At 40.4% G+C, this 19519-nt stretch overlaps 1 protein-coding gene and 1 long non-coding RNA gene across 2 annotated transcripts; one reads left to right on the top strand and one right to left on the bottom strand.

Annotated features, from left to right (window-relative positions):
* The first annotated feature begins 344 nt into the window (after positions 1 to 344).
* Positions 345 to 1829, top strand: LOC118428477 (spastin-like). The gene has a single exon (XM_035838560.1). The coding sequence runs from the start codon at positions 345 to 347 to the stop codon at positions 1827 to 1829; it is 1485 nt and encodes a 494-aa protein (XP_035694453.1).
* Positions 1830 to 5966: 4137 nt separating this feature from the next.
* On the bottom strand, positions 5967 to 8110 carry LOC118429525. Its single transcript, XR_004832738.1, has 2 exons — positions 7889 to 8110; positions 5967 to 6327 (listed from the first exon to the last, which is right to left on the bottom strand). It is a non-coding gene; the product is annotated as an uncharacterized LOC118429525 (long non-coding RNA).
* Between the last annotated feature and the right edge of the window lie 11409 nt (positions 8111 to 19519).

A 19519-nucleotide genomic window follows, 5' to 3' on the forward strand; every position in this document is an offset into this window, starting at 1 on the left:
GTCAATTCCTCTTCTCTGTACAGTTCAAAAGCTTTGGATCCCTTTTTAATCAAACATCTAACGGATCTTGTCAATTCAATATTAACTGATCGCAAAAGCGAATTCTATACTTTCGACTTCTAGCGGAATGGACAATGGATAGAGGAAAAAGGTTGTAGCCTACACAAATTGTGAATGGACGCGGTCGTTCTCGGTGGATTGTTTGCTAAAACGTGCTTCGTAAACGCTGAAGATACACCAAGATAATCGAGTCAAGTCATCTTGTTTTCCTTTTTTTACATTCGCTTACCGACAAGTGCTGAAATGACGGGGATGGAAACCAGTAAGCCCGGGACTTTGACACCATGATGAGCAGGAAGACAGGAGAAGAGGACCCGGTAGTCACAAAGCAGAAATCTTACCAGAAAAAAGCTTTCGAGTTCATCTCTAGAGCCCTTACGATCGACGAAAACTCAGGACAGAAGCATCAAGCCATCTATCTATACCGAAAGGGCATTAATGAGTTGGAAAAAGGCATATCTTTGGAGAGCAGAGGGTGTGAGTTCACAAAGCGCCGAGAGAAGATGCTAAGTAACGTAGACATGATCAGAGATCGATTACATCTGCTAGAAACCCTGCTTGTTTCTGGCTCAGAGAAGCTTGATAAAACTTCCGGGCGTGCCAACGAGTCTGATAAATCTACCAAACCCACACTTACAGGAGTGAATGCACTTGTGCCCAATAAGGTGAAACCAATGACCAACAAAAGCTCAATTTTCTCAAGGGGCGTCGTGGTACACAGCTATGGAGGGAGTGGCAGCAGTAGCAGTCACAGCTCTCAGCCTCCGAGGTCGCTCCATTCAAAAGGTAGCAGAGAAAACCGAGTCCCTGGAAAGACCACAGCGTCTACGCGAGTCAAAACACCGAGCAAAAAGAAACTAACCAGTCTGAAAAATGTGGACTCCAGATTGGCAAACATCATCCTGGATCAGATTATTGACAGTGCGCCCTCTGTGAATTGGGATGATATTGCAGGGCAAGGTGTAGCGAAGCAAGCCCTGCAAGAGATCGTCATTCTACCATCTTTAAGGCCTGAGCTATTTACGGGTTTAAGGGCTCCTGTCCGTGGGCTCCTGCTTTTCGGACCACCGGGCAATGGAAAAACGATGCTGGCTAAAGCTGTGGCTAGTGAATCCAATGCAACATTCTTCAACATGAGTGCTTCCGCACTAACATCTAAATGGGTTGGAGAAAGCGAGAAGCTGGTGAAAGCTCTGTTTTCTGTGGCCAGAGAACTGCAGCCTAGTTTTATTTTCCTGGATGAAATCGATTCGTTGTTGTGTGCGAGAAAGGAGGGAGAACACGATGCCAGTAGGAGACTTAAAACAGAATTTCTCTTGGAGTTTGACGGGGTATGCAGTGAAAGTGATGACCGAATCCTTGTTATGGGGGCAACTAACCGACCAGAAGACCTAGATGACGCTGTCGTAAGGAGGTTTGCTAAAAGGGTCTACGTGAAGCTGCCAGAACTAGAGACGAGAGTTGCTATCATTTCTAAACTTTTGGAGAAGCACCACAGCCCCCTCAATCAAAATGAGTTGGAAAACTTAGCAAGACAAACTGACGGCTATTCAGCAAGCGACCTGACAAACTTAGCCAAGGATGCAGCACTGGGACCAATAAGGGAATTGGAACCTACCCAAGTGAAATCTTTGCCAGCATCCCAAATACGTGAGATAAGGTACTCAGACTTTTCTGACTCCCTGAAGAGAATACGTTCTAGCGTAGCTCAGAACTCTCTGTTATCCTTTGAGCAGTGGAACAGCTATTATGGGGACATGACAACCTAACAGTGTTGAATAAAGACTGCGGAAAAAAGTAGAATGTCCAGCATTTATATGTACTTAAGTTTTGTCTGCTGGGAATCAATAAATGTGGAAGGATTTTCCACCAGTTCTCAAGAAATGTTTTTTTTATCTAAACCTTAGAGATAAAGGCCACATTACCTATTACGTATTCAAGCTCCTATTAGAGCAACAACGTGACTAAAAGGTAGTTTGGCATGATGGAAGTTTGGATTGATGGAAGTTTATCGGAAACCAATACGCTAAGACTTTCCCAGTTGTGTATCTAGCCTCGTGGTACATTTAAATTTGCCGCCAACATGACGTTTGTAACATGACGCTATTAATAGTCTATGGAATATCGTCAGTTCCTACTGGACGCCAAGTTTTTAATCTCTTGACTGTTGTACCGAGCGAAAGGTGTTGAACCTTTGTAAATGTTCACATAATTAGCGCACCTTTCAAGATAAGGACTTGTATATGTTTGGAAAAGTGTTAATCTTCAACCTTACCGATCATTTCTCTCTCCCAGTAAGGGATTTAAGACCTCTAAGACATTTTCTCGGTCGTTGTCTTTGTTATGCAACGGCGTCATGGTCCACACTTTGCTCTGAATACTCTATACTATTTATCGACCATAATCTTTATCGTGTGCATTGTTTATCTACCGGAATTTGTTATTGTGCATATACAAGTCAAATGTTCCAATTTACGTTTGTATATCTCTCCTATCTCTGAGTTTGACGTTCGTCTTACCCGTGAAGAAAAAAGAAAATGAGTTGCCATTACCATGTATTTGTTTCTCACATGTACTATGAATAAAGATGGGTGACGTTTGTGGTAACGTCCCAGTGAGCACCAGTGTGCTATGTGTGTGCATTGGCTTTCAAATTACATCCCAACCCACGTCGCTGAAGGTGGTCAAATGGGCAGCTTCGGACTTCAGGATATGCCGGACAATTGGACGAAATGCACTGAAATGGAAAATAGAATTAGGTAAATTCCATGGCATATTTTTCTAGCTTTATGGCACTCGTGCCCACCAGACTGGCGCGCCGGTAATCACCCTAACTGGCACTCCGCCAGTAGAAGGATGCTATAACGCGTACCATGAACAAGTGATTGCCAACAATCTCACCTCACAAAAAAACATTTTCCTGGCGTTTTTAAAGGACATCCCGGCATCCCCATGTTTAGGAATACCATCAAAGTCAACATGAAACGTCTAAAATGTTAAAAACGATCATTATGAATGAAGTTGGGCTTTGTATACGCAAGGAGGTCTTATTAAAACCTCATTGGTATGCGCCGACATTTCCAACTTATTTGGAAATCCTACGGTCGCACGTATTGAGCGCCGACAGTAACTCTGGGGTCCCCGGCGGGTCCTTCGTTGTCATTTCTACATGTCAGAAAAATAAATGCTGGGGATAGATCTTGGCTTCTAAATAGGAAATTATGTCTAAACTGACACTGCACGAAAAACGTCATTTCCAGGATGGAAACTGACTTACACATCCCTGGAAATTATACATGTCCTTCAAAACCCTGGGGTGTCCTGCCTGCGAACGAGACGTGTACAGTCCTTTACATGTCCTAGAATCTCGCGGAAATGCACCATTATTGTGTACAGGATGTGTAATGTACTTGAAATACCCTTACACATACCCTTGAAAGTACCTAACACGCCAGGACATGAGCCGTGTGTTGCATTGTTTGTTGGCGGAATATGCATACATTAGCGGCCAATTATCACCTAATTATCTTTCCCCGGTCTGCCTCACCCAGCCAGTGCACCCCCTTTGTCATGGAAAGTGGCGTTGAGAGAACTGACGCCCCCTCCCCCTTCTGGATTTTGCCCCCCTCCCCATTTATTCGACAATTTCTTATTCTGTAATAGCGCCATATATTTATTTATATTGAAAGAAGACAATTTCTATTAGTGTTTATTCGTGTGTATGATAGCTTATAGACGCGAGTGACTAAGTTTGTATGTCATAGAATCCCGGCTGGTCTCTTGTTCTCTTCTAGTCTAATACTAGTAGGCTACTAGTATGTACTTCTTGACGGCATGCAGGGTAGTACTGTTGTCGTTCCTAGATGAAGGTGGCTTCACTACCCAAACATGAGAGCCATTTCGAATTCGATATTCCTCCACATTATTTCCGTCTAAAGCAAAGTCGAATGCCGACTGTAGTATCGACGGCTACAGGTGGATACGGTAGCTCCCTGATCCATGAAGCCATGGGAGAGAATTATGGCCCGACAGTTGTCCTGTTATCATCAGTTGCAGCTGACGTTCTGTTCCGCGATCTTCAGTAGAAAGTCTTTGCTGTTGTAGAATAATGACCAATGTCTGTAATAGTATGTTCCTCGGTACCATCAGATAACGCACGCTGGTATCTAGACACATCTGGACAGCGAGAAAGCACATCCACACGCAAAGACGCGGACTTCACAATACCAACTCAACTGAAGAATTTGAAAATTGTGACAGGCGCGTTGATTGGTCAAAGTTTAACCCTATAATTGTGCGAGGAGAAATTCTTTTGGCTTTTTCTGAAGAATTTGCATGGGCACAGACACAAAGAGCTGTGAACTACCGCTGGTACCAGCCATGTGTATTGTTACAATCACATCAAGGAGATTGTTTGAGCTGCCTGATTACCCGTATTTCACAGTAAAACAATACCTACCCAGCAAGATGTGAAACATACCGCTGTGATTATCAAAAGCTTGAAACATCGGTAGAAATTTAACGTTCAACGTTGTCACTTATTTTGTACAATCAAGAACATAACCTGGGGTAAAAATTTAGAACATCGAGTCAAGGAGGTTATATCTTGACAAAGATTATTCCACGTATATTGTGCGTCGACAATAGGCAAAGTTGCAGACAGTGACCAAGAAAATGGACAGTATTCTGTCCCCTGTTCTGTGTCTCTCCATTCTTTTCAAAAAGCTGCCCCTAGATCAGATCGCAGTCCTATGTTTTCCCTATGTCCAATGTCGTTCCAGTTCAATTTCCTCTCCATGACGCGGCAGGCACTCTGTATTTGCAGCTATGAAAACATCGTACATCTACGAATTTCCAAATTAAAATTCTTTGGGTAGTTTGTTTTCCTAGCTCTTCATGCAAAGGGGGCTGACCTCGCAACTGATTATCGCGATACACGCAGAAGTCTATTGCAGCAGTTCAGATTTATGTAAGTTGAAACAGAATCTCAGTGTGAGTGCAAAATAATTAAAGAAGAAAATAAGATTGATTCAATGAACGCTGGGCGTTTATGGTCTTTGTCTGTGCGACAATGCAATACACATCCGACTAACGAACTGCTGTTTATGAAATGAAAATGACGAGTTTGTTTAAGGAAGGAAGTTGAAACCTCCTTGGTTTAAGACATGCTTTCCTATTTAGAAGCCAAGGTCTATCCCTAGCAATTATTTTTTTCAGACATGTAGAAAAGACAATGAATGGCCAGCTTGGGCCCCCAGAGTTACTGCGGTCGGCGTTCAATACGTGCCGACCGTAGGATTTCCAAATAAGATGGAAATGTCGGCCCATACAAAGCACAGCTTCATTAATTCTGATAGGTTTTTTTTAGTATTTTATAGACCTTTCTTTCTGACCTTGATGGTATTCCTATAAATGGGGATGCCGTTTCTTTTTGGCGACGCCTCAGGGGCGGAGGCATTCTTACAGTATTACGATCGCTTTGAAAATATTCCAAAAATTGCACAATGCATTCCCTAGGGAACTGGTTTTGAGGTAGCCTTTGCCTGTTTGGTCTTTTGTCGGAACAGAAATGGCCTTTTTTGGTATCTTGAAGTCACATGTAATGTCTTCTTTTGCTTCTTTCAGCACAAAAAAATTGTCATAATGTTTTAGTGTGACTTCTTTTTCTGGCAAACGAGTTATATGTTAATATTACAACTCTAAATCCCTATTTTGGTGTTTTTTGAGAGAAATAGGAACACTCAATTAAAGCTTTAATGTTTCAAATACGTGTTTTGTTTCACCCATAAACACAATCGTATTTTCAATTTGCTAAATATGATTTCAAACAATGCTTATTTGCAAGATGTTTCTAGAAAGTAGAAAAGGTTATGACCCATTGAAAGAAACCAAGACAAACGATCCACACAATTGTCTATACCTTTATTCCATCATCATTCACATCAAACACACGTTTGTCACATCTCAAAAGAGACAACACAGAGAATATAAAAACCTTGCAGACTGCACATGGCAAAGACGCGGTATTCTTGAAACCGTATAACTGGATTTACTTCAGAATCTACAACAATGACCCTTGGCAATGCTCTGTTGACATTGTAACGAATTGTTTGCATGCATATTAGTGCCACAAAATTACTGGAACTATAGAGTGACTGACTTCCGTTTCGTTGAGGCGATAGTTTTGTGCATTTTATATCTACTGTTACTGTCGTCCAAGTTCAACTCTTAATTTCTTGGGACTGTTGTCGTTGTTGTCATGTAGAGCTGAAAGAAATAATATAGAACAGATTAGGAATAGTTAACACATGTTGACAGACCCGAACATCTTGCTCAGTGTGGTAACAGTATTCTTAGCCTTGGATGGTATGAATTTATGCACATTACCGAACACCAAGGCCATACCAAAGTACATCATCTGGAGATCCTAAATTTGATACATATATATAGAGAAGGACAGAGGGAATGTTGTAGATTTAATACAATAACAGAAGCAAAATTATTATGCCTAGATTTTTTACGCATATGTAAGAAACAAACTACTGGTTGTGATTAGCATTATACATTAACAAAACAAAGTAACACATAATTCAACACTTAATTCTTGACAAGAATTGCAAACAGATAAACATGTTAATAGTCAACATGTAAAAATAATTATCTTTATTGCAAGGTCATTCCCGTAGACTAATTGCAAACAAAGTAAATCAGTGGTATACATAATTGTATACTTAACAGACGAGGAAATGAGATTGACAAATAAATCTGAAGGGAAATAACGTTTATATATAGGGGAAATTGGGCTTTGATATCTTTACTTGTGAATTATGAGTTAGCACGTTACGGGCTAGCCATGGGACAAATAGAACAAGGAGTTTTCATTCCCGACAGTATGTTTCGGGGCTAACCATGGGACAAAGAGAACAAAGAGGTTTCATTCCCGACAGTATGTTTCGGGGCTAGCCCATGGGACAAAGAGAACAACTAGGTTTCATTCCCGACAGTATGTTTCGGGGCTAGCCATGGGCACAAAGGGAACAAAGACTTTTCATTTCCGATAGTATGTTTCGGGGCTAGCCCATGGGACAAAGAGAACAAAGAGGTTTCATTCCCGACAGTATGTTTCGGGGCTAGCCATGGTTCAAAGAGAACAGAGAGGTTTCATTCCCGACAGTATGTTTCGGGGCTAGCCATGGGACAAAGAGAACAAAGAGGTTTCATTCCCGACAGTATGTTTCGGGGCTAGCCATGGTTCAAAGAGAACAAAGAGGTTTCATTCCCGACAGTATGTTTCGGGGCTAGCCATGGTTCAAAGAGAACAGAGAGGTTTCATTCCCGACAGTATGTTTCGGGGCTAGCCATGGGACAAAGAGAACAAAGAGGTTTCATTCCCGACAGTATGTTTCGGGGCTAGCCATGGTTCAAAGAGAACAAAGAGGTTTCATTCCCGACAGTATATGTTTCGGGGCTAGCCATGGTTCAAAGAGAACAAAGAGGTTTCATTCCCGACAGTATGTTTCGGGGCTAGCCATGGTTCAAAGAGAACAAAGGGTTTTCTTTCCTGACAGCATGCTGTCTTGTTCATTAACCGAAACTCAGATAGTAACGCCCTCAAAAATAATTGTTTAACGGGGAGTATATGCAATGCACAATTTCTCGTGGTCTAATTAGGGGTGTCTGTGGTAGAATTTCCTTGTCACGTCAGAAACAATGTGGCAAACAAGCTAACCCTGAGTAGGTTCATTGAGGCAAACTTATTAGAAACAACCATATAATAGTTTGGAAAAGCATACCAAATATATTAAGCCGGAAAATTTGGATCACTCACCTTTTGTGTTCTGTTATGCGTCCGTCTCTCCCCAAGTGCAAATGTAAGCTGACCAGGCTGAACGACAGTACACCGTGTTACGTCTACTCCCATCACCGGACTGGTCTATTGTATTGACTAAAAAGTTCTCGAATGTTCTTCCTTATCTCTGTGCCCGCCTGTGGGTTGATCTAAAGTGTTAACACCCAATAAGGTCCATCCTTCTCTCCTCCCACCTTTCCTACCAACCAATAAGGTCCACACTGCTTTCCATACAAATCTCCGCCCAGCTGTCTGTCCAGCTGGTCATCAATCATCGCATGGTACAGGCACAAAAGCTTTCTGTGGTAATTGATAACAGTACTAACACACAGCTATATGCTGGTAATGTTCTATGAGTTAAGCTGATTTGATTGATTTATTTGCACATTTTTACATAGAGCAAATTAAAGGAAACAAGAAAACGTGCAGGGGGAGCCGTGCCGGGCTTGTACATGCTCTTCCCCCTTTAAAATTTACATATCATAATACAAATTAACAAATCATAAAGTAATAAAGGTTGAACGGATATTAATGTTATACATTAAACAATAACATAACCCAGTGGAAGATACCGATTAACAAATTGATAACTAAGGAACGAAATAATAATAGTTCAATAATGATGACTAAGCAAATATCGGTATAGAGAAAGGAACATTACATCATAAGAAATATAACGAAAAATTAAAGAGTATAAAAAGCAAGCAAAATGTAGACATAGAAAACAACGAATACTTCGAGACACGACTAGCTTTTACAATGTCTATTGCAGCTATATTCTTCCTGTGGTCCTTTAATATCCATGGTACAAAACTACATATAACGCACAGGAAAATATGGCTTCCTTGCAGCAAACTATAATTCCAGTTGTACATTCTGTACAGAAATCGTCTGTTTTGAGCATCTAGATTTGTTCTGTGATTCGAGTAGCGGATGTTTTCTTACTTTGAAGATCTGGTAATCTGGTCTGATAACATTGATCTCGCATTGTGAGTATAGTTTACAGGTAAGTTTTCTGATGGGTGGTCTTTCAAGGGTAACCACCCTAACGTTAGCATCTGCAGTAAAGAGTATCTATGGAGCTGTCGCAATCAAGGGCGATCCTGGCCGCTCTGTTTTGTATCACTTGGAACCTGAAGTCGTTTTATGCCTTTCTCAGATGTACTTGCTCACACTGAGCTGTGTCAGTATCAGTTCCACCTTCTGTCCGCATGGATCGGAAGTGATTTTCTCACTCTCAGCTCACTTGACCATGCTGCTATTGCACTATTTGATCGCTAATGTAAGACTTGGATAACGTAAGATTTTGCGTCAATATGAACCTGACAGTGGGTACCTGTTTCAACACTGTCCCTTGAGTTCAGGTTTCAGTTGTACAGGCGATGGTGCGACTGAAACGTTTTCACAGATGTCCCCATGAACTCCCAGTTCTAAGCTTGACAGTGGGCACCTGTTAAACACTTTCCTCTGAGTTCGGGTTTCAGCTATACAGGTGGTGCGAGTGTTATGATTTCACAGATGTCCACACCAGCACGTCATACTGGAATAGTAATTCGTACCAGATGTCCTGGTCTAGCAGTCTGTGTTTTGGGAATGTTTGACTGTAATAGGTTACGTCGTAAGTTATACACATTTCCCGAATCAATAGATCTAGATTCAAGGGACTAGATGCTACAGACAGATTTGAATATGAATTATCTTCAATGGCAACAAATCCCACAACGCAAAAATAGACAAATATATAATAGACAATTTGTCATTGGAAAATATATCGACACTCATGATTAGCCCCAGTCGATTGAAACATGATATCAAAACTTATGCTAGCATTTGTTGAAAAAGTAATTAAGATGTTTAGTTTTAGCCTATATTTTTATTTCATACTCTGTGTAATAGTTCCTGCCATACATTGTGCCGTATACAATTGTCGTGTAAAAAAAGTCCATTCATTCATTCATATACTGTCAAGGCACAGACACTCCCCATCAGAGAAAATGGTGTCTATGATAACAGAAGTCCTAATAAAACAAACAAACAAACAAACAATTATTCCATTGTAACCTTTCGTCGCCTGTGTTTTTGTAAACACCATGCTTGTTATAGTTGTATTTTGTTCCACTTTGTTCTGTCGATGTCTCGGGTAGACATAGCGATCATTCAATACCCCCTACACTCCCCCTAATTTTGTGTTTAAAATGTAAACCTAATTGCTTATTAATTGTCCAAGCATAACCTAGGTTGGGTTGCAGGGGTAGTAGTTGCAGGTAAACAGTAATAACCCGCGACCCAAGCTTGGCTTTGAGAATAGGCCCGCCAGGCTTTTGTCTGCCTATTTCCCCTACACGTCTGGTGTAATGGTCCTAGAAATTCCTGTACAAGCGCGAGTCCAGGTATGTAAGAAAAAAACAGGACATTACACGCCGAACCAGGAAAGTCATGTACACAGCCAGGACACAGAACATTTCACAGGTGTGTAAGTCCCCTGAAACACCTGAAAATTAGGGTTTTCATGCAGTGTAAACTCGTCATTTTCCCTACATAAACAGCAGTTCGTTAGTCGGATGTGTATTGCATTGTCTAGCACAGACAAAGGCCACAAACGCCAGCGTCCATTCTCATTTTCTTCTATAATCATTTTGCGCTCATACATGTACGCACTGTGATCTTGTTTAAACTTCTGCAATAGCTATAGACTTCTGTCTGTATCGCGATTGTTGCGAGATCAGCCCCCTTTGTATGAAGAGCTAGGAAAAATAAATTAAGCAAATAAGTTTATTGAATTTGGAAATTCGTAAACTAGTGACGTACCATGTTTTTATAGCTGAAAAGTACAATGCCTGTAGCGTCATAGCAAGGAAGTTGAACTGAAATGACAAAGGGAAACATGGGACTGCGATCTGATCTAGGGGCAGCCTTTGGTCAAAAGAATGGAGAGAACACGCTCAACGCGTCTAAGACACGCTTATGGTTTTAATTTAGGGGTAATAGCTGGACAATCGCGTGTATCTCAAGTCTGGAGCGACCAATTAACTTTAAATTTTCAGGAAAGTTCAACCAAATACCCAAGAGTCTAACAAAGTTGTTACCTCATATGAACATCTGCATAACATATCCATAATTGATAATAATATTGAACCCATTTGACTCACTAAATGTTGGCCTATACTCAGCGCTTCCGGTCAGAATTGGTACATGAAATTTTCAGAGGATGTGGCGAAAGTTGTACTCTCCAGTACAGTCTGAATTTCGAGAGCTGTACACTCCAGATTATAAGACAATGCTTAGATTTCAAAGTATTAATATCATTTTAGGGGTGACTATGACTTTGCCTACCGATAGCCAAATAGCACATAATAGAATAGAGATGATGAGTCGACATTCATATATACAAACTTGTTGCGTATTATTTGCACCCAATTTCACATTTGTGCCCAACGCCAGCGCGAAGTGTGAGGTTTTAAAGTTTTAAAGCCAAAATTCTAGTAAATTCCCTTCTTTGTACCCATCAATCATCATCAATCACACTGACAGCCTGCCATATGTGAATAGACTCATTGTTTTCGAACTTCCGCTCAAAGTAATTACAGGCAATTGTTTTTAATAGAAGAAGTTTATTTGCAAGTTCGTGCCCGAGGGCTAATTGCAAGTACATGTACATGGTATTCACATAGTGACAATGGACAGTCAGAAACAATATTCTAATCTAATACTAGTGTTGGCTATTTCTAAACAGGTTGGGTGTATCTATTTAATTATGTATAGACGACATACAGAACCACACTAGGAGAATGGTATCCATTGAAGTCAAAATCTAAATGTTGTATCAATAAGGAGGTAATTTCAGTCTCCTTGATTCCAAAACTACATTTCCAAGACTAGTAAGGAGGCAAAATACTGCAGGTACATGGTAAAACGGATAGGCGGAAAATATGAAAAATAACAAATGTTAAACATTGTTGAATCGTGTTCTAAGTGGAGACTTATGATAAACCAAGGAAAAACACAAACCATGCACCTTAGGAAAAGGAACAAGAAGGATTTCTTACGAATTTTATTTTGGAGAGACGAAGCCTGGTCTTGTGAGTTCATACAAGTATTTAGGCCTCCACTTAGACGAGCACGTCTTTTACCTTAGTCTCTAGTGTTCTTGCAGGGAGAGCCCTATGTGGTAATCTAGCTAAAGTTAAGGCTCTAAAAAGAACTTGGATACCACGCTTATACACAACTCTATGAGTCGTGTGTTTGCCTCATTCTTGACTATGTCGGAAGTGTCTGTGGATTTAAGAAATATGATAAGTGTTCTGCACGACTCATAAAAAGTTTCTTTGTGGGATCTGCAAAACCATGGCCCCTGGAGCAAGGACGTACACGAAAGATTTTGTAATTTTGAACAAGAACATAATTTCGCAAACAAACTAAGAGCTTATACACGTCAAATAAAAGAGAAAACATTTGATATGTGTAACGAAGATTGGTCTTATGAAATATGGCAAATTCCCAAACATAAAACATGCAGATTGTTCAAGGATACCAATTGCACAGACCGTTATGTAACAATGAACCTTGACTTGACTTATGTCGGGTGCTAATGAACCTTAGTAAAAGCCAAAGATCTCTCTGTGCGCCTCCTCCGAGAAGGCCTACAATAAGATAATTAGATTAATCATCGCTGTCATCGTGTTGTCCATAGTTCATAATACGTCTTTTCTTTAGTGGTCGTCGTTTGTCGGCGTCCTCGTCGTCATTGTATTCTGCCCTCGCAGCAGCTTGAAAGTCAAAGTCAAAGTCAAAGTCAAATTGTGCTGGGATGTGGTTCTCGGTTGGCATGTTGTAGTTAAATGGGATCTGATCGGCTGGGAGGTTGTACTCAAATGGAATGTGTTCGGTTTCCACGTCATCTCCCACATCAGCTGGGAAGAACTCAAAGCCCAAGTACTCAATGTTGTCCGGCCTTTGTTCTTCCCCGGCCGAGGCCGAGTCGTAGGCGTCTTCTTGGATCGAGTCCGAGTCGACTGCTTGGATTGAGGCGTCTTCTTGGATTGAGTCTGGAATGTGTTCGGTTGGGATGGGGTACTGAACTGGGTTGTGATGCTGAACTACGATGTGTTCGCCGCCTGGGTCAGCTGGGTCGGGGTACTGAACTGGGTTGAGTGGGTTGTGATACTGAACGCCGGCTGGGATGTGTTCGTAGGCTGTGTTGTGGCCATAGTCTCGCATTAAAAGTCTTTCCACGTCTTCTCCCACATCAGCTGGGAAGTACTCAAAGCCCAAGTACTCAATGTTGTCCGGCCTTTGTTCTTCCCCGGCCGAGGCCGAGGCCGAGTCGTAGGCGTCTTCTTGGATCTCGTCGTCTTCTTGGATCGAGTCCGAGTCGTAATCTTGGATCTCGTCGTCCCCTTGGATCTCGTCGTCTTCTTGGATCTCGTCGTCCCCTTGGATCTCGTCGTCTTCTTGGATCTCGTCGTCATCTTGGATCTCGTCGTCTTCTTGGATCGACTGATCCCCTTGGATCGAGCCGTCCTGTTGGATCAAGTCGGGGATCACGTCGTCTGCTTGGATCTCGTCGTCGTCTTGAATCCAGTGAACTTCTTGGATCTCGTCGTCCCCTTGGATCTCGTCGTCTTCTTGGATCTCGTCGTCCCCTTGGATCTCGTCGTCTTCTTGGATCTCGTCGTCATCTTGGATCTCGTCGTCTTCTTGGATCGACTGATCCCCTTGGATCGAGCCGTCCTGTTGGATCAAGTCGGGGATCACGTCGTCTGCTTGGATCTCGTCGTCGTCTTGAATCCAGTGAACTTCTTGGATCTCGTCGCCTTCTTGGATCTCGTCGCCTTCTTGGATCGAGTCGTAGGCCGAGGCGATGGAGTCGTCCAAATTGCCCGGCCTTTGTTCTTGCTCGGGCTGGGTACTGATATGGATGCTTACCAAAACACATATATACCCCCAAAACGTGGCGGAGTCCATTGGCGGAGCCTGTCCTGCCAAACGCCTCGATGCCTCATCGTACTTGTCTTGTATGTGTGGCTCTCCCTCTATGTCGTTCAGAGTTTTCATCATCTTCACGACATGATCAAGGAACGCAATATCTCCCATGTTTTACTAGAAAGAAGGAGAACAATGAGATTTGTTACTATTGTCACATACTTGAAATGACGAAGTAAAGATATCGTGTAAAAGATACCTCTAAAAGATACCACATATATGCTAAACAGTGAAATTTGCTAACGGTATGTGATTCTGACTAAAAAAAATACTTCAAGTAGTCGAGGATGAGTTGCGTGCTCACGCGATAATTTGGCGAACAAACGCGTTCAGAGAAAATACTAGTATTAGTAGAATCTTCTCAGACTGGCCGACAACTGTGGAAACGTTACGTGTATGTGGTAACGTGGGGATTTTTTCGGATGTCACCTGACATGATAAGTAACTGGCATACCATCATAATAATGTAGCGAGATATGTTCGTTTTTATCCACAGTACTGAATAGGAACTCAAGTTCATGCATAGAGCTGTCGTCGAAACACGGATTGGTGTCACGGTTGTAGTTAACCAATTTTTGACTCAACAAGAACATTTGAGCAAAAAGAAACTGCAGGACTTACGCGTGAATGAATAGAATAGATTTCTGGCAACTTAAGCGATTGTGCTAACCAGCTATTTCTGTGAATTTGTGCGATTTACAGTAGTTGGTAACGGGAGGTGCCCTCGGATTTCACGCCCAGAACTCATGGTGCTCCATCGCTACTTGTCAAATTTTGATGAATGGATTTTTAACAAATGCGCATTAATTCGGTTCATGATCCCTTCGCGCTCCACGTTACAAGCGGCAAACTCTGTGAGACGTTTTAAAATTTTAAAATTCTTGGGCCAAGAAGACAACAAGAGCGAAGTCAAGTAGAGTTTATAGTCAATTGTACCAAGTTTCTACAGTCAAAGGTATAGAGACAGTTAGCCTTTATTACATGGAGATGAGATTTTAAAATGCCAGTGGGAGTCCAATAATCCTTTTAAACAGATTCCTTTGTGGCAAAGTTGACCAATTACCATTGTTTTGAGTATTGCTAGTTATCAAGTTTCCACAGACAACCAGGTCCAGGTTCAGGTCCGGACCTGGAAATGATCCTCTGGACCTGAACGGGACCTATACCTGAATTTTCTGTACTGGTACCTCCTCCTAATAACAATAGATTTTTTCTTTCTGTCCTTTAACAGCTTATTCTTTGACTTTAGATTTATTTTGGCATTCTATGGCATTAGTTATCTGTTTTCTGATACTTTTTGTTCAATCTGCGGAATATTTGTGCCCATGTTACAGCTGCTTTGCACAATTTATTTTGTGGTCGAAAACTTTTTTTGGAAACGGCCGAAAATTGGTGCGAGCGCGGATCCATATAATCAAATCAACATGGCCTTAGTTATGAATTAAAGTAGACATAAATGAGAATTCAGTTCTATAATATTTTAGCTTCTTTTGACATTAAAACTTTGACTGTATGTATTTCTTGTCTCATGTGGTGATGGCTGTACCTAACACAATCTATGTGATGTTTTTACGAGCTGAAACGTTTGTTTGCACTGTTTGCGACGGCCCTACTAATAAGAAAATCATTGCGAAAAAACAACACCGCCTACATCAACAAATCTCTGTGTACATCTTCGAAATCTCTCTATTTTCATTTTCATTGACAGTCAGCATAAATGAAGTACAGCACACCTGACATCGGTAGAAATTTATATTCAGTCGATATTTTAGAAGCAAACTAAACTTGTTCTCCACGTTTCATGAAAGAACGCATTGCAAGCATGTGAGGTCCGAGCGGCTTGCAGGAGACTATTTTGAAAGACATTTAAATTCACATGTTTTTCGATTTTTTTTTACTTCTGTGGTAGCAATAACTGATAGTTAATCAGGGAAAGTCAGCGCTAGCACGATGCGACTGTGACCAGAACAGTAGGGGGAGGGGCGCCGACCGGGTTTGATCGGTTGTTCTCTCTAGCTGCCGGCGGACGTTAGGAATTGTCAGCACGACTGCACCGTCCGAAATAAGATTTTTGCAGACTTTGTGTATATTTACCCGCCGAGTTTGTCCGTCAAAAATGACGGAAAGCCCAAGATTCAACGTAATCTTGTGTTATCAACTGATCTTCTCTACGCGCGCTCCGTGCCAAGTCGAATACTTGTGAATTTTTATCATTTTAATCAGGTAGAAATGCTAGGCTAGACCATGTGAAGGTAACGTTCCGTATTTGCTTGCAAATATTACCTTTCTAGTTTTGTTTTGAATTTGGATAGTATGTAATACAAGTTTCAAATCTTACGGGCTGGATTTAATTAATGAACTAGAGGGAAGTTAACTAATAGGGGTAAGTTCGGCGCTAAGATCGGCTGTCATACGGCTTGTACGGCAATCTAAACGTGGCCTGTGAACTTTTAATACGAATTTACATAGCACATATTCGAACGTACGTATTCAATACAAGTATCAAATATTACGGGTCGGATTTAATTAACGAACTAGCTATAGAGGGGAATTAACTAATAGGAAATACGCAAGCACATTAATTGAATGCGGCCCGTTAACTTTAATACTTTTAGATTTTAAAATAAGCCATGTATTATCCTAATACTTTTTGTTATTATTTATGTTTATGTTTACATATATTGGGTAGTAATAGACAATTCAGCAGTACTTGATATGTATTAATCTTTTAAGAAAATTGGGAATTTTTATTTTCTTCGAATGGGCGTCTGAATGGAATGCCATGTTTTTTCTAATGATGAATCGGCGGCTACCAATCTGCGGCCAATTTCAGCCTGGCTGAAGTATCCAAGACAGTCCGGTTTAATGGTTAGATCTTTAGTTTTTATATTTTGTGAAAATGTGGGATTTTGCAAGACAGCAAGTAAGAACATTCAGTCCGGTAGGTATCGCTGTTAGAGGTTTATCTAATTTGTTGTTTTTTGGCTAAACTAAGAGTCCCGACTTTGCCATAACAGGTCCCCTGTGCTTGGAAAACAAAGGGGGTGGGGGGTGGAAGAGGTCTCAATCCAGCTCCTGACCCAACTACTCCAGATTTGTTTCACCCCCTTCCCCCCTTTCCAATCTAATTTGATTTTTTTCACCTAACCTCCCTACCAATCCAAATTTTCCTGACCCAACCCCTATATCAAATCAAGATTAGCTTGAAAATATCCATAAACAAGGACTATGTTACAAGAGTTGTAAAGAAGCAACAAAGACATTTCAAATAATATGCATACCGAACGCATAACTGTCTAATAAAGATATGTTTGTAATTAACAATAAACTCCTTACAACAATGATGATAGCACATATACACTAAAGCTACTTGTTACTATTTAACCTCCTTGGTACATTTTTGATAACATGTTCTGAACTAGTAGCTTATACATAGTGAGACATTATGACCTATTATAGCTACTGTATTACCCTTTGTATCACAGACTGAGTGATAGAGAGAACCCTTTAGAAGCCAGGATTTTAAATTTTGTCATGCAAGTACCATTTACTGTGGTAAACAAGAAAAGGTCAATTTCTGTGAACAATCGCACAAACAGAAAGTGATATATCTTAGTTAATCAATTCTAAAATCGACATTTGAATTTGGATTATTTGGAGTAACAAGAAAATACTCTTCTGTCATTAACCATGAAGTTTGAAAATACATGTTTTAACTCCATACATCAACCATTATTTGAATTAGTTGAAACGGGCATTTGAGTACCTAGTATAATTAGCTGAAGTGCATTAATGGGTAATGGGCCATTGAAAATCAATTGGTTCCCTCCCCACACAGTACCAGAAAATAAAATGAAAAAGCTAATTTACTGGTCTGAGCTACTCTGAATTCTTTGTTAAATCAATAAGGAGAAATCCATAAAGCACAAAATAATGCACAGAACAAAAGCTGCTGGGACTAGTAGGAGTAAAGGACGTATATAATTGTAATTCAAAAGAGTTAACAGAATTCATCTATTCATCACATCATCCTAGCCTGAGATGTATTGTAAGACAATCCATCCAGGCATTCTCCAGTTATGCTGGTTTTCTACAAATACACAAACATGCACGCATACAAACGCTACCGAAAATACACCCTTCTTTAGAAGGATAATTGATAACACTGATCAAATTGACACTGACAAGATTGCAATACCACATTATACACAGGAGCTCCCAGCTTCCTTATGTAATGTGTAGTTATTTTGAAGCATGTGTAGGAGTCTGGCATACTTGCAGTGTATTTTGTAGTATCTTGTTTTTTTGTTTTCTGGAGGTCTACATTTGTCATACTTAGTAGATGTATGTCAGTAACAGTTAAAAGTCCTTCCAAAAAACTAACAAAACACCACAAAATACACTACAAATACTAGTACTCCAGACTGCTGCATCTGCTAATGGAGCTGAAATTGAAACTCCTTGATCTGCTTGAATATTAGAGTGTATTGGAGCTGTAGGATATTGTTGTTCAACATATTGTTTACTAAATCAATTTTTTTCTGCGTGGAACACAGACGGATACAGTAAATTGTTGATGTATGCATTCACTTGTCTAAACTCAATTTTTAGATATAAAGCTTTGTAAAAAATACAATTAAATTGTTTTCTGTCAAATAACCTATGTTCTGGAATAAAAATTGATTGTCAATTCAAAACAAATTACTTGCACAATCACCACCAGGGTATAATCTCTCAGTGTCCATACAAGTAGTCATTCATAGACCTTTCAGAGCCCTTGAATAGATTTTTGGTCTGCCTTAACAGTGTCTGGAAATGGGATGTGGGAGTCTAAGTGCAGGGAACAATGTCTCCATTAACTTAGGTGACCATCTTTTGGCTTTATACACTTGTTTCTGTCAAATTCCACCCTCAATTCGATTAAGACCTTTCTCCAGACAAAGTGTGTGTTGCCTGCCCTAGCAACACATAGATACAACCTTTGACCCTGAATTTTGCAGATTTCCACTATTGTTCGATAATTACCCTCTGGCCGCCCCGTGTGATAACATTGCAAGAAGGGTGTTCGTGGACCAGGTGAGGTGATACCTGTCCTCCTGTGGAGTGTGAAATATCAGACTGTCTGGGATTGGTGTTGAATGTGTATTATGAATGACAAAGGATTTCCTGGGTTTAGGAGATTTCAAATAACTTACACATAGATTAATTCACAGTTTCATCAAATGTGACCACTTTCATTGAAAATAGCCTGACAGAATCTTATATAAAGAAGACCAATTTCATCCAGGGACAAATCTGAAAAATTAAGCTGACCAATAATTAGATAATTCCCTATGTTTTTTCCTGGATCTAATGCCGGCTTTGTTTTTTTGAATTGAGAATCAATTTTTATTCCAGAACATGTTAGTTATTTGATAGAAAACAATGGAACTGTTGTACATCACTCATTATTTGCATGAAACTTAACTCATTTGATAAATGTACTGAAATTAATCAAATATCATTTCGTATAAAAAACTAAGTTTAGACAAGTGAGTGGGTATATCAACAGTTTACTGCATCCGTCTGCGTTCCATGCAGAAAAACAATATGATTCAGTAAACAATATGTTGAAAACACAATATCCAC

This window comes from Branchiostoma floridae, chromosome 13 (assembly GCF_000003815.2).
Source record: "Branchiostoma floridae strain S238N-H82 chromosome 13, Bfl_VNyyK, whole genome shotgun sequence".
NCBI lineage: Eukaryota > Metazoa > Chordata > Leptocardii > Amphioxiformes > Branchiostomatidae > Branchiostoma > Branchiostoma floridae.